Here is a 15,864-nt window from a genome sequence, read left to right as displayed (position 1 = left end):
AGAGACGATGGGGTGGTGGCCATACTGGGTAGGCTGAAGGGTGGTGGTGTTTACCTGGTGTAGGGCTGAAGGGTGGTGGTGGTTACTGGGTAGGCTGAAGGGTGGTGGTGGCCATACTTGGTAGGCTGAAGGGTGGTGGTGGTTACTGGGTAGGCTGAAGGGTGTGGTGGTTTACTGGGTAGGCTGAAGGGTGGTGGTGGTTACTGGTAGGCTGAAGGGTGGTTAATGGTAGCTGAAGGGTGGTGGTGGGTAACTTGGTAGGCTGAAGGGTGGTGGTGGTTACTGGGTAGGTCTGAAGGGTGGTGGTTTACTGGGTAGGCTGAAGGGTGGTGGTGGTTACTGGGTGGCTGAAGGGTGGTGAGGTTACTGGGTAGACTGAAGGGTGGTGTGGTTACTGGTAGACTGAAGGGTGGTGGTGGTTACTGGGTAGGCTGAAGGGTGGTGGTGGATACTGGGTAGGCTGAAGGTGGTGGTGGTTACTGGGTAGGCTGAAGGGTGGTGGTGGTTACTGGGTAGAAACTGAAGGGTGGTGGTGGTTACTGGGTGAGGCTGAAGGGTGGTGGTGGTTGTAACTGGGTAGGCTGAAGGGTGGTGGTGGTTACTGGGTAGGCTGAAGGGTGATGATGGTTTACTGGGTAGGCTGAAGGGTGGTGGTGGTTACTGGGTAGGCTGAAGGGTGGTGGTGTGGTTACTGGGTAGGGCTGAAGGGTGGGGTGGTGGTTACTGGGTAGGGCTGAGGGTGGTGGTAGTTACTGGGTAGGCTGAAGGGTGGTGGTTTACTGGGTAGCTGAAAGGGTGGTGGTGTGGGTTAAAGGGTAGTTGAAGGGTGGTGGTGGTTACTGGGTAGACTGAAGGGTGGTGGTGGTTACTGGGTAGACTGAAGGGTGGTGGTGGTTACTGGGTAAGGCTGAAGGGTGTGGTGGTTTACTGGTAGACTGAAGGGTGGTGTGGTGGTTACTGGGTAGGCTAAGGTGGTGGTTTCTGGGTAGACTGAAGGGTGGTGGTGGTTACTGGGTAGACACTCGAAGGGTGGTGGTGGTTATCGGGTAACGGAGGTTAAGAGATGGCTGTTGGTCTGGGAGGCTGAAGGGTGGTGGTGGTTTACTGGGTAGACTGAAGGGTGGTGGTGGTTTACTGGGTAAGAACTGAAGGGTGGTGGTTGGTTACTGGGTAGGCTGAAGGGTTGGTGGTAGCAGTATTGGTAAGGGCTGATGGGTGGTGGTGGTTACTGGGTAGGCTGAGGGTGGTGGTGGTTACTGGGTAGGTGTGAGGCCTGTTGATTGGTTTTGGTGCTGAGGGTGTGGGTTACGGTAGTGCGAAGGTGGTTGGTGGTTTTTACTGGGTAGACTGAAGGGTGGTGGTGGTTACTGGTAGGCTTAAGGGTGTGGTGTTACTGGGTAGGCTGAAGGGTGGTGGTGGTACTGGGTAGGCTGAAGGGGTGGTTTACTGGGTTAGACTGAAGGGTGGTGGTGGTTACTTGGGTAGGCTGAAGGGTGGTGGTGTTACTGGGTAGGCTGAAGGGTGGTGGTGGTTACTTGGTAGTTGCTGAAGGTGGTGGTGGGTGTTACTGGGTAGGCTGAAGGGTGGTGGTGGTTACTTGGGTAGGCTGAAGGGTGGTGGTGTTATTGGTAGACTGAAGGGTGGTGGTGGTTTACTGGTGGTAGGGTGAAGGGTGGTGGTTACTGGGTAGATGAAGGGTGGTGGTGGTTATGGGTAGGCTGAGGGTGGTGGTTGTACTGGGTGGCTGAGGGTGGTGGTGGTATATGGGTAGACTGAAGGGTGTGGTTTGGTGGTGGTTACTGGGTAGGCTGAAGGGTGGTGGTGGTTACTGGGTAGGCTGAAGGGTGGTGGGTGGTTACTGGGTAGGCTGAAGGGTGGTGGTTGGTTACTGGGTAGGCTGAAGGTGGTGGTGGTGGTTACTGGGTAGGCTGAAGGGTGTGGTGGTTACTGGGTAGACTGAAGGGTGGTGGTGCCATACTGTGGTAGGCTGAAGGGTGGTGGTGGTTACTGGGTAGGCTGAAGGGTGGTGGTGATACTTGGTAGGCTGATGGGTTGGTGGTGGTTACTGGGTAGGCTGAGGGTGGTGGTGGTTACTGAGATAGGAGTGAAGGGTGGTGGTAGCCATACTGGGTAGACTGAAGGGGGGTGGTGGCCATACTTGGTAGGTTGAAGGGTGGTGGTGTTACTGGGTAGACTGAAGGGTGGTGGTGGATGACTGGTAGGTTGAAGGGTGGTGGTGGTTACTGGGTAGACTGATGGGTGGTGGTGGTTACTGGGTAGGCCTGAGGGTGGTGGTGGTTTTAGATAGGATGAGGGTGGTTAGGCCATACTGGATAGGCTGAAGGGTGGTGGTGGTTACTAGTAGGATGAAGGGTGGGTGGTGGCCATACTGGGTAGACTGAAGGGTGGTGGTGGTTATCTGGGTAGGCTGAAGGGTGGGTGTGGTTACTGGGTAGGCTGAAGGGTGGTGGTGGTTACTGGGTAGGCTGATGGGTGGTGGTGGTTACTGGTAGGCTGAGGTGGTGGTGGTTACTGATAGGATGAAGGTGGTGGTGGCTGACTGGGTAGACTGAAGGGTGGTGGTGGTTACTGGGTAGGCTGATGGGTGGTGGTGTTACTGGGTAGGCTGAGGGTGGTGGTGGTTACTAGATGGATGAAGGGTGTGGTGGCATACTGGGTAGACTGAAGGGTGGTGGTGGTTACTGGGTAGGCTGAAGGGTGGTGGTGGTTACTGGGTAGGCGTGAAGGGTGGTGGTGGTTACTGGGAAGACTGAAGGGTGGTGTGGTGTTACTGGGTAGGCTGAAGGGTGGTGGTGGTTACTGGGTAGGGCTGAAGGGTGGTGGTGGTTACTGGGTAGGCTGAAGGGTGGTGGTTACTGGGTAGGCTGAAGGGTGGTGGTCGTTACTGGGTAGGCTGAAGGGTGGGGTGGTGGTTAGCTGGGTAGGCTGAAGGGTGGTGGTGGTTACTGGTAGGCTGAAGGGTGGTGGTGGTTACTTGGTAGACTGAAGGGTGGTGGTGGTTACTGGGAGGTACTGAAGGGTGGTGGTGATTACTGGGTAGGCTGAAGGGTGGTGGTGATTATGGTAGGCTGCAGGGTGGGTAGTGGTTATGAGTGAGGCTGAAGGGTGGTGGTGGTTACTTGGTAAGACTGAAGGGTGGTGGTGGTTACTGGGTAGACTGAAGGGTGGTGGGTTACTTGCGTAAGGATTCTCTCAACACAAAACGAGGAGGAGGGGAGAGGAGAGGAGAGGAGAGGAGAGGAGAGGAGAGGATTTACAGACAGGTAAAGGAAGATAATAATTGGAGAAGAAGCCAAAATAAATAATGGAGGAAGACCAAGAAATGATTGAGAGAGATTACAGAGGAAGAAATGATTGACTTTATTCATCTTTGGTCTTTCCTCTCCCACCCTGCCTCCATCCTTGGCCCTGCCCAGACTGGAGACTCGGATGACTGCAGACATCCACGTGATCCTGCAGCTGCTCCAAAGGCAGATAACCCCAGTGCCCCCGGCCTACAGCACTGTGTTGCCCAGCCCTCACCCTGCTCACCCCACCACCCTGTACAGCACAGCAGCCCCCATCATCCACACTGTCCCCTCCATGCCCCCAATCAAGATTGACAGCATGCTTTCGCCACTGCAGGTGGGTACTGGTATGGTGTACAGATAGTACAGTATATATCAGTTTTTGCTTGCTACAATGCTCTGTCCTCGAAGAGCTATATGATATTGTGAAACAGTGGGCTGATAATATGAGTGAGAGCGAGGTATTGGTATTAAAGGTTGGTCAGTATACCGAGTTAGTGAATCGCTTTTGTGCTTCACCTCTCTACCCGTTTTTTTCCTTTGCAGAGCCCGGACTCAGACAAGCACAAGTCCAAGGACTCCCTGTCCAGTGGGATCCACCTCACGGTGGCCTCTGATGACACCATGTCCATGTCCCCTGAGACAGAGCCCCTTCCAGGGTCCTCCATGGGCCTCAGSCCCCCCCATGTCTCCTGCCAAACCCTGGGGCCCTCTGGACTGCTGTGTGGCAGCCTGCGTTTCCCCTCCCTCCCTGACAACCTGGAGATCTCCACAGAGGGGCAGGAGATTCAGAGGCACGTTTCTGACCCCATCCTGCCAGGCAGCTAAAACCCTCTTACCTTTAACCTTAAACCTGATCGTCCCTCACTCCTAGCACCCCCTGCACCACCACAGGAGGACAATCACATGTTGGCAGAGTCACTTCTCTAATCGTCGCCTCTCTCATTCCTTCTCTCCAATCCCCACCCAACCCCCTAACCTGTAAGATGCTGCTGATCAACGTGGGTTGCCTTCCACGTAGCTGAGAGGAGGTTCTATGTAGGGCCCCCTCTCACTGACTCACAGTGCCCGGGGCTGAGGCACCTCTGGTCCTGTGCGACAAACAACCTCTCCTCTCTATCAGAGCCTAGGGCATTATTGAGAGGGGGTTTAGGATTTCTGCAACCCAGACCCCACAAAGCCTGGGGGCCTGGCACTGCCTATGGAGAACTGATATGAAACTGGGCTGACTAGAAGCACACGTACACACACGTCACACGTACACTAACAATAACCCCAAACACCCTTTTCCCTGGTTCTCAAAGCTGTAGTATTGTCATTCCTCTCTCGTTTTCCTTTTGTTAAGTGATGGTCCTTTTATGCCATGGTCCTTTTTGTTGGGAGATAAGAATTTGGCCAAAAATACATATAACTGTGTGTACTGTATGTTTACACTGTAGAGGAACTGCACATTCAGGCTCAGTGCTGTTTATAAGTTGAACTGAAATGTATTTTTATAGTATCATGAGGATCTTACCGTCAATCTGGAAAATCAAATAGTTATTTCTTTCACACTATTGCTATGTTGGTGTAACATATTATCAACAYATGATATAAAGAGATGGTATAAATGCCATCTAAATACTGTTGATGTCTGTATGGTAGGAATGACTACTGTAAAAGTGGCCATTTTTGAATACAGTAATTCTACTCTCATGTTCTACCATCATATGACTTAATGGAAAGCAATATTTGTTAACATGAAGTGACATGTCGCATTTTTGAGTCAACATTGTCAGGGGTCATGAGAACAGATAATTGACATGGGGAAAAAGCATAACGGACAGTTTTGTCATCTCTTTTATGCTGTAGTTATGTAGCACTTGTGAAGCATTATAAACACTTTCATTTATACAGCCATTACTGCTTTGCTTGGGTCAACATGTTTGTGTATGTCTATATATCTGTTCTGTTTCACAGGACTGTTGTTACACCAAGGATGCATCATCTCTTTTTCAGGTGTGTGTGTGTATGTGTGTGTGCGCAATGTTTGTTGACTATGTTTGAGTAAGTGACATGGTCACATATTTAACATCACCCTTTTGAAAGGCCCGGATTCAATCTGATTCTACAAGACAATGTTCCCGCTTTTGAAGAGACCACATTATCGGTAAACGCTGCATATGTCGGCTCAATCGGAAATTACGTTCAAGTGGTGCATTGTCCAAATCTGCAATCAGAATGGATCCTGGCCCAAATGTGTGTAATGACTCAAGGTGCCAAAGTTAGTGGATGTTTGATGCCCACCTGGGAGGAAGTGATGTGGATGTAATCTGCCAATCAAGTGATGTCACTGGGATAGTGTCATTTTCCCAGAATCCCAGTGTCAAGATATTTTTGACAGTTTCAGGAGAATGTAACAATGTTTTTTAAGCCTTTCTTGTTCTGTAAAGGTTTCTTGAAGCACAAAATCATAATTCTTATTCATCTTTTTTAGATTAAAGATTATTTATAACAAATAATACAGAAACTTCAACTACTGACAAGTTGTTTATTTTTGGTTGAGGGCTTGGACTTAAGTGGTTTCCACCATTTACTATTCTTCAGTTGGGCTTACTTTTGTGCTTACTTTTGTGGAATTCATAGACATMAACTTATAAATCATATTTTAAAACCAGGAATTGGTTCAGTTGGYCCATGTTAAAGGCCCAGTTCATCCCAAAGGTGTTTGATGGGGTTGAGGTCAGGGCTCTGTGTAGGCTAGTCAAATTCTTCTTCCACACGATCTCGACAAACCATTTCTGTATGGACCTCGCTTTATGCATGGGGGCATTGTCATGCTGAAACAGGAAAGCGCCTTCCCCAAACTGTTGCCACAATGTTGGAAGCACAGAATCTTCTAGAATGTCATTGTATGCTGTAGAGTTAAGATTTCCCTTCACTGGAACTAAGGGACCTAGCCCGAACCATGAAAAACAGCCCCAGACCCTTATTCCTCCTCCACCAAACTTTACAGTTGGCACTACGCATTAGGGCATCCACCAAACCCAGATTTGGCCGTCGGACTGACGCGTTTCTACTGCTTCAGAGTCCAATGGCAGCAAGCTTTACATCACTCTAGCCGGCGCTTGGCATTGCGCATGATCTTAGGCTTGTGTGCGGCTGCTCGGCCACAGAAACAGCTTCCGACGAACAGTTATTGTGCTGACGTTGCTTCCAGAGGCAGTTTGGAACTCGGTAGTGAGTGTTGCAACCGAGGACAGTTGATTTTCACCACTCGGCGGTCTCGTTCTTWGAGCTTGTGGAGCCGTTGTTGRTCCTAGACGATTCCACTTCACAATAACGCATTACAGTTGACCGGGGCAGCTATAGCAGGACAGAAATCTGACAAACTGAGCTCTTCAGTTAGGCCATTTTACTGCCAATGTTTGTCTATGGAGATCGCATGGTTGTCTGCTAGATCTTATATTCCTGTCAGTAARGGGTGTAGCTGAAATAGCCAAAGACACTAATACTCAAATTGTGAAAATTATGAGTGAGAAATGTTGGTGGGATGGAGTTCTGGCCTGCCTGGTGTCATCACCAGGAAGTAAATTAGTTAATTGATCAAAAAGAGAGTTCCCAACCTCTCTGCCGATAACAGCTAGTTTTCAGCAGGTTGACATTTGTCATGAATCTTGCCCTGGAAGCAGAACTGAGCTATTTCTGCTAAATGGGCCAGTTGCAAAGTCAAAATTGGTTATATCATAAAAAATGTATGTAAACTAAATTAGCTTTTTGGTCTTAATTTAAGGTTAGGCATTAGGGTTAGCAGTGTGGTTAAGGTTAGGCATTAGGGTTAGCAGTGTGGTTAAGGTTAGGTTTAAAATGAGACATTATGACTATGTGGCTGTCAGCAGCTAGTGACCACTCTGTAGAGCTGCCTCCAGWMCAACGTTCATGACAATAAATGCCAACCGGACAGTTTCTCCTACATAACAGAAATTGCTCTTTTTGACCATTTTAATTGAAAATAATCACTAAGGTACTTAACTGTTACCCATAAACGATTTAATGTTGAGATCAAAACAGCTGTATTAGACCTTTAAGAACACTGCAGAGGGAATGTAATGTTAGGAGCTGACAGAACTATARCTGCTCACTGAAATACATTGCCATCTGCACATTGAAGTGACGTTATGCCCACCTAAATAAATCATGACATCCTGACCTATCAGTGTGTATTCAGTGATGCWATTAACATCTACAAAAACACAAAGMAATATTTATTAGTTAGAGCAAATTTGGTAATACAAACTTTTATGAAAAAAGCTACTACATGTAGATTTGCCTTATCAATATCTTGGTTCATATATTTATAAGAATGTACATTTCCCCTTGTACAAACATGCGAAAAGGGGGTTGACCTTCGAGTACAGAGAACAATAAAAAGATAGGGAGAGRGAGACACGAGAAAAAAAGGTTTCACTCTCCTTCAGTACTAGGCTAAGTAAACGTATTTGTTTCACACAGTCTTGAATAGGAACTGCAGTTGTTCCAAGCAACTCTACTCAAAATGAAGAAAACGTTATTAAGCTTGTTTTTGGTAGGTTCTGGTCTAGTCCAAAGGGGCTGATGGCAAAGTATCCAAACTGTGAGACATGCAACTGTGTGTTGAACACAGGAGGCTGCTGAGGGGAGGACAGCTCATAATAATGGCTAGAACGAAGCAAATGGAAAGGCATCAAACACCTGGAAACCATGTGTTATATGTATTTCCACCTATTTCGCTCCAGTTGTTAGAATGAGCCTGTTCTCCCCAAWTAAAGTGCCACCAACTTCCTGTGGTATTGAACCATAACACTTCACTATATGTCAGATMATCACAGTATAATCATGGAAGTGATCTGGTACCAGCAAACCATAAAAAAAAATACTTTAAATAATTATGAGGCCTTAAAATTAGCCTTATGGTTTCAAATTCAGAAGTCTAACTGGATTCAAACCAGTTCAGAAATACACCCAGATGACATTTTCTGACAGTGAGTGTCATTTTAAATCCAGTTTCCTGACACTAAATATGTCATTATGTTATAGAGATGGCTAAAACAACAGGTTAAACACACTCAAGAGGCAGTCTTCAGTTCAAACTGCACTGTTTCACTCCATAATGAATTGACCATCTAGAATTGTTGAACCCACTGATGCATTTTGGCGCTGTACAGACACTGATGATTACCAAAACAATAAAGATGACAACATACTCCTTTTGACACAGGGATTAGTTCTATCAAAAACAGAGTAAACCAGGACATTGTGGAGTGGGACAAAGAGTTCACACCGCCTCCCATACGTACATCAAATCAGCCAGGACAGAGTAGTGGTTTGAGGCAGTCCTGCAAGATTTACTTCCACTCAAAAAAACATGTCCAAGTTCTGAATCCACACATTGTCCTCATCCTCCACCCCTTCACATCCACACCTGAGGTGAAGGTTGGCTTTAGACCCGCAGGATCTCTAGGCAGTTGTTGTAGCCGATGGCGATCCAGTCAGGCTGGGTGGAAGCCCACTGGACGTTGTTGATCTCCCCCTCGGCTGTGTAGGCCAGAATAGGGTCCTCGATGGCCCTGGGCATTTGCTGGATGTCCCATATCAGCGCCTGGTGGTCGTCGGCTGAGGAAAGACAAGACATTATTATTACACTGAAGGGAGAAGGTGAGAAGACTTAGAATGGGGTCTGAGGAAAGGTGAACTGGTGAATAAGCTGTTTGTGCTTTGCCTGCAGTGCAGATGTGACAGGAGGAGTGGGGAGCCCAGGCGATGCCGTTGACACAGGCCCGGTGGTTGTTGAGGCGGGCCACCGGCGTGCAGGGAACACGCACGTCCAGAATCACAACCTGAGACACACAGCACAGGAGAGAGATAACACATTAGATGGGGATAAGGAGAGGGTGCAACAAAGAGAGAATGGACAAWACCAAACTGAAAGAGGAATGAGAAAGTAGAGTTAAATAGACTGACCTCCATGCCGTCCATAGCCATGGTGGCCAGGTAGTTGGGGTCCTGTTTGTTCCAGCAGAGGCGCAGTAGGGGGTGGTGCTGGGGATCTTCATAGATGATGGTGCTGTGTTCCAGGTGCCGCAGGTCAAACATGCGTACTGAGCCGTCCGCRCCGACCGACGCAAACATGTCCCGACCACCGCCTGCGCGGCTGAACGCGATGTCATACACCTACAGACAGAGAACACCACCAACATGCAGAGTTATTACACTGGTATACCCACGGACACACATTCACACTATGATCTCAGGACCAGGGGTTGGAACAAAAATGATTTTCCAATCGTTCTGTTCCGAACAGAACCCCTATTTGTTTTGTTCCAGTGGTCCGACCAGCATAATACAATTCTGAACTGGTTGGAACCCAAAAAAAGTTACAGTTCATATCGCTCCTTTTGGTAAAATGTTTAAGCTGTAAAATAAACCGTTTTCACATTTAGCTCATTCATTTGCTTCATCAATTAGTTTGGATGGAGCAGCTTGCGGTGTATGCGCAAGCTATTTGTTTACATGTTTAATTGGCCATTTAAGTGCAGCCGATGGCTGCAGAGAAGACAATTTCATGGGTGGGGAGAGAGGGGGGTGGACATGGCGGGGGCTTGGTTTGAAGCGCTAAATATCATCTGAATTGGGATGTGTTTAGGCTATTACTAGAATACCTTTAGAGACGTAACTTCACTGAATTACATATTTTTTGAACAAAAAAATAACATCAATCGGTTCTCAAGATTTGGAATAAAGGATTGTTACGGAACACTAGACACCAGTTTCGTTCCCAATTCCGTTCCTCAAAAAATGTCATTATTTTCCGGTTTTTGGTTCTGCTCCCTGAACAGGTTCTAGCCCCTGCTCACGACAACTAGCCTTTACTTACTCATTCATACAGTCTGAAACATGCACATTCATACAGTCTCAAACATGCACATTCATACAAGCAAACTAAACTTCAAGCCAAGGCCTATATTCCCCCTCAGCCCTCACACCTCTTTGTCATGAGCAATGAGCTGGGTCTTGACGTGGCCGGATACGAGGTTGACTCTGCCCAGCACTTGGCCAGTCTCCAACCCCCAGATAGTACAGGTGGTGTCAATGCTGGAGGTGCCTGTAATGGACAGATCAGAACCAGGATTAAAAACACTGACACTCACCAAACAAGACATACTGTAAAACTAAATTAATAGCATGGGTGTTTATTTGCATTAATCACTCTACACAACCGGCGATTATTTGAGACAGGCTTCTTTTATACCCAGGAATCTATTTCCATTATGCACACAGCTCAATAAAATGTTGAAAAGACTACCAGTTTGACCAGTATAAACATAATAACAAATCCATCGCAGATCAGACCTGCAAAGGCTGCCTATCACACACCCTCCATTTCACGCTTTAGCACCATTAATTTGATGGTGTGTTTTATTTTTGGAGGAGCCATCGGTTGCAATATTGACAAAATGAAAAATGTAATGCACGACTGTGGGAATATCAGAGCTGTGTCCATGGTAACAGTTGTAAACAATTCATTTAGACCCAGCATTTATATGCTGAAATATGTGACGATGCCGAGATTTTAAGTGACAGGCAGCTATTTGAGATTGCATTTAAATTGTTTTACGCTACTTACTCTGACATGCTGTAGACACTGACAGCAAACCAATAGACTATATGCTAGAGCTGGGCGATATGGACAAACATCCATGTCACAATGGACTAAATTATCACGATAAATGTCATAACCTTGTTGTTCAAGTTATGTGCACCACAGTTATTTTTTTATATTACTCTTAAATCTACTACTTTGAATGTTGTAGCTATCAATTGTTGTATTAACAATCACCCATTTTAGCAAACTTATTTCATTTGAAACTTCACATTTCTCTACTAGGGCACCTATAGGTTATTTATTGTAATGAACGAGATCAGCAAAATGTCCATGATATTTGGTCGGTGTCAATACTTTTCAGRTTATAGTCCCAGCTCTACTATATGCATATGCCCCATCTCTTACCCAGCAGATTGGGATCCACTTCATTCCAGTCAAACGAGGTGAGTGGGGCACAGAAGTCAGAGTTCTTGTTGTTATTCAGCAAGCATTCCAAGCGCGTCTCTGTTTCACTGACCTAAGGGGTAAGATTTAACAAGCCATGAGATGCTATACAACTACGTTAGGAAAACAGCAGCTCCCCTCTGGGCAAGTAACTGAGCTAGAGTGCAACTCCAGATGCTGCAAGAGGGACACAATAGTTAGAGAGGGTGCAGGCCAGGGAGCGCCCAACAATATCTATTATGTTTACGTATGATTTAGTATCAAGGAGGCTGTGGGTGCATGCATACCCTCCAGATGCGCAGGTAGTCCCCGCTAGTGGCAAGCAGGTCTGGGTAAACACCCTTGCTGTCCGGGATCCACATGATCTTGGTGGTGGGGTAGGGGTGGTCAAAGGTGTTCCTGCAGATGAACTCTGAACTCTCCTCCTCCAGACCCACAATCTGCACCTGAAGAGAAACAAACAATAATTAAATCAGAAACCGCTCTTGATATACAGTCGTGGCCAAAAGTTTGAGAATTACACAAATATTAATTTTCACAAAGTCTGCTGCCTCAGAATGTTATGAAGAAGAGATCAGATGAATTGCAAAGTCCCTCTTTGCCATGCAAATTAACTGAATCCCCCCAAAAACTCATCCACTGCATTTCAGCTCTGCCACAAAAGGACCAGCTGACATCATGTCAGTGATTTCTCGTTAACACAGGTGTGAGTGTTGACGAGGACAGGCTGGAGATCACTCTGTCATGCTGATGAGTTCGAATAACAGACTGGAACTTCAAAGGAAGGTGGTGCTTGGAATCATTGTTCTTCCTCTGTTCAAACCATGGTTACCTGCAAGGAAACACGTGCCGTCATCATTGCTTTGCAGAAAAAAGGGCTTCACAGGCAAGGATAATGCTGCCAGTAAGATTGCACCTAAATCAACCATTTATCAGATCATCAAGAACTTCAAGGAGGGCGGTTCAATTGTTGTGAAGAAGCTTCAGGGCGCCCAAGAAAGTCCAGCAAGCGCCAGGACCGTCTCCTTAAGGATTCAGCTGCGGATCGGGCACCACCAGTACAGAGCTTGCTCAGGAATGGCAGCAGGCAGGTATGAGTGCATCTGACGCACCAGTGAGGCAAAGATTTTTGGAGTGGGGGCCTGGTGTCAAGAAGGCAGCAAAGAAGCCACTTCTTTCCAGGAAAAACATCAGGGACATTCAGATATTCTGCAAAAGGTACAGGGATTGGATTGCTGAGGACTGGGGTAAAGTCATTTTCTCTGATGAATCCCCTTTCCGATTGTTGGGGCATCGGAAAAAAGCTTGTCCGGAGAAGACAAGGTGAGCGCTACCATCAGTCCTGTGGCATGCCAACAGTAAAGCATCCTGAGACCATTCATGTGTTGGGTTGCTTCTCAGCCAAGGGAGTGGGCTCACTCACAATTTTGCCAAAGAACACAGCCATGAATAAAGAATGGTACCAACACATCCTCCGAGCGCAACTTCTCCCCAACCATCCAGGAACAGTTTGGTGACGAACAATGCCTTTTCCAGCATGATAGTTATCACCTTTTCCTTATGGCAAGGTGCTCTAAGTGGCTCGGGGAACAAAACATCGATATTTTGGTCCATGCCAGGAAACTCCCCAGACCTTAATCATTGAGAACTTGTGGTCAATCCTCAAGAGGTGGTGGACAAACAAAACCTCACAAATTCTGACAAACTCCAAGCATTGATTATGCAAGAATGTGCTGCCATCAGTCAGGATGTGGCCCAGAAGTTAATTGACAGCATGCCAGGGCGGATTGCAGAGGTCTTGAAAAAGAAGGTCAACACTGCAAATATTGACTCTTTGCATCAACTTCTGTAATTGTCAATAAAAGCCTTTCACACTTATGGAATGCTTGTAATTATACTTCAGTATTCCATAGTAACATCTGACAAAAATATCTAAAGACACTGAAGCAGCAAACTTTGTGGAAATCAATATTTGTGTGCACTCAACTTTTGGCCACGACTGTATTTAACAAGGAACAAATAACTCAGAGCTTAAACACACTTCATACTGTTTTTATTAACTTTTTGATCATGTTCATTCTTTGTGGGTGAGGTCTTCTACAACTGTAGAAGCGAAGATCTGTTCTGAGTTCTGTTTATACCTAAGATCTGTCTGGGTAGCCCACATCACAGCATTGTGGGAGTCACGGTGGTCCCAACTAATTCGTTCTGATTCTACACTGGGACTGGTTAACACAAAATATACAGTCATCTTCTCACTCACCTTATTGTTATATTCTTCAACGAAACTTCCAAGGGCCAGGCGAAAGCGTTTGTCGGGACGAACGCTCCAGTTCATTGCATACACCGTCCATGGCGCTTCGTATTTGTAGATCTCTTTTCGCTTACCGTGGAGAGACATAGCTCAATAAACGAYCTCTTATATCAAATCCTTACCTATATAAAACAAAACAACTGTTTCCTTGGAACAAAATARWCCCCACGGCTCGTTAAAGACTTRCCGAATTGAAGARTTGAACAGTTCAAATGACAAAGGCTGTCAAACGACAGCTAMCTAGCAAACAGTCGTTAGTTATGSATACTACACTAGCCCAGTTAACGCCATTAGCTAGCRAGTAGCGCGTTGRACKGCGTYATASCTATCACTGTCGGARAACGAAGGCGACGTTTAAGCTTAAATGAAGCTTCGAGACACACGTTAGCTTACGGCCAATAGTCTGAATTTGCTATTCGCTCGATTTTGATGATCCGGGTAAGTGAGCCTGCTTTTCTAATTGAGTCCCCTGCTAGCTTTGACCCGACTCCGACTTCAACAACACTAACCACAAAGAGGGGTGGGTCATCACTCTCCTCAAATCTCCTCCCATCGAAGAAAATGTCGGCGGTGTGACGCTCGCTAGCTCATAGACTACAATCACTCCATTAAAGTGTGGAAATCATCATACCAATCACACCATTCTAAAATATGCAAATATTGTTTTTACTATTTTAACAGCGTAACAAGGGTGGTGGACTCTGCTTAGGGATTTTGGATACAGTTTATGTCACAATTAACTTTTCGTAACAGGTTAGGAGAATTAACGTAGCGGGTTACGATAATTAGGTTAAGGTTAGGAAAAGAGTTAGGCTTATTTAAAATGAACAAAAATATATATAGTTGATAAACTCTATACAACTGGGAAAAAACTTTTGAACAGTCATGCAACTCGGAATTCCAAGTCTGAAACTCTGGCATCTTTCATGCTTTCCGACCCGAAGATCACTGGTGTTATTATTCGACCTCTTTTTTTCCCCCGGAGTTCCCAGTTGTATTGAAAGCGCCATAAACTGATTATCCAATAGAAACCCCTAATCACACTTGTAGGCGGTGTCATGGCGACGTTGGTAGTCTAGCTAAACGTCAACGGGTAACGTCTCGGCCGAACTGCGCATGTGCACGCCGTCAACTCAAAGGCACTTCTTCGCTATAAAGTTGTTTTTAACGAACATGAAAGAGTGTCAGTTTGTCACTTTCACAAGGTTGGAGTAATAACATATTTAACTACTTACAACATTGGCTTGAATCTAGGCTGTGTCTTTAGATTTCGAGAAAAACAACAACAAGGAAGAATATTTGACTTCTCAAACCCCGGCCTGGTAAGTTTCGCAAGCGGTCCAGGAAGTCTCGCGAGGTTGCGCCTCTGGGTTTTTAGAAACTCTCTGGTAGAATCTACTGTCAAGAGGACTGTATTGAACAGTTAAGCTAACGACGACCTCAGCGTTTTCCATAGGAACATATTTTAACACTCCATAGGTATTCATACAGCTAACGTTACATGTGTTGTTTTGCTTTAGTTTGATTCAACTTGATAAATCCGGCTATTGTTATATTGTCAACCACTTATTAGCTATAGGGTGGCAATAACTTGGTTGGAAACGTTAGCTAGCTTGCTCGGTTAGAATGGGAAGAGATGGGGGGGATGGGACACGTTGTCTAATCAGTGAGTTATCTAGCTTGCTAGACTAACGTTAGTTTGTTAACCAGAAATCGTCAACTGTGGTTGCATATTTGCTAACTCTTTGTAGTCTTAGCCATCTGAAATGTTCTATGATTTCAGCTATCCACTCCAAGTCAAGCTTGCTAGCTAACAGAGTCAGAGAGTGGATTTGGCTAGCAACAGACAGCTAACGTTAGTTAGCGCACCTGAATGCTAAGCAAGATATTTGTAGCTGTGGTTAGTTAAGCTGGTAGTTAATAACTAGCATAAATGGACTACGGTGTCTAGAATGAAGATGTGTCTATAAAGAAAGCAACGCGAGCCATATATTTAGAATATTGATGACTTGTGAATGATAGGGTCACTGGGTCATTACCAATAACCACTATCCATGTCCAATCCGATTGATCGACAGATTATATGGCGTTCAGACTGACACATTTTTGATTTAGGTAATTTGACAGTGTCCAGACCTAGCTACCACTCTCTTGGATGTTGACCTTTTCAGTGGGAG

At 46.0% G+C, this 15,864-nt stretch overlaps 2 protein-coding genes across 2 annotated transcripts in view; one reads left to right on the top strand and one right to left on the bottom strand.

Moving 5' to 3' along the window:
- kcnh6a (potassium voltage-gated channel, subfamily H (eag-related), member 6a) overlaps positions 1-5,827 on the top strand; it is a 44,682-nt gene extending 38,855 nt beyond the window's left edge. The window contains 2 exon segments of the mRNA XM_024012819.3: positions 3,438-3,645; positions 3,855-5,827. Coding sequence (XP_023868587.2) covers positions 3,438-3,645; positions 3,855-4,136 — 490 coding nt within the window. The 3' untranslated portion in view covers positions 4,137-5,827.
- A 1,704-nt stretch (positions 5,828-7,531) lies between these two features.
- Positions 7,532-14,261, bottom strand: LOC111980846 (DDB1- and CUL4-associated factor 7). The gene is made up of 7 exons (XM_024011860.2): positions 13,637-14,261; positions 11,661-11,819; positions 11,335-11,446; positions 10,310-10,428; positions 9,288-9,497; positions 9,046-9,163; positions 7,532-8,939 (listed from the first exon to the last, which is right to left on the bottom strand). The coding sequence occupies exons 1-7, from the start codon at positions 13,772-13,774 to the stop codon at positions 8,767-8,769; spliced, it is 1,029 nt and encodes a 342-aa protein (XP_023867628.1). The 5' UTR covers positions 13,775-14,261; the 3' UTR covers positions 7,532-8,766.
- Positions 14,262-15,864: the final 1,603 nt, after the last annotated feature.

The sequence above is a fragment of the Salvelinus sp. IW2-2015 genome, linkage group LG20 (assembly GCF_002910315.2).
Source record: "Salvelinus sp. IW2-2015 linkage group LG20, ASM291031v2, whole genome shotgun sequence".
NCBI classification, from domain to species: Eukaryota; Metazoa; Chordata; class Actinopteri; order Salmoniformes; family Salmonidae; genus Salvelinus; species Salvelinus sp. IW2-2015.
Note: the sequence above shows the minus strand (reverse complement) of the source record. Positions and strands in the feature narration are given on the sequence as shown.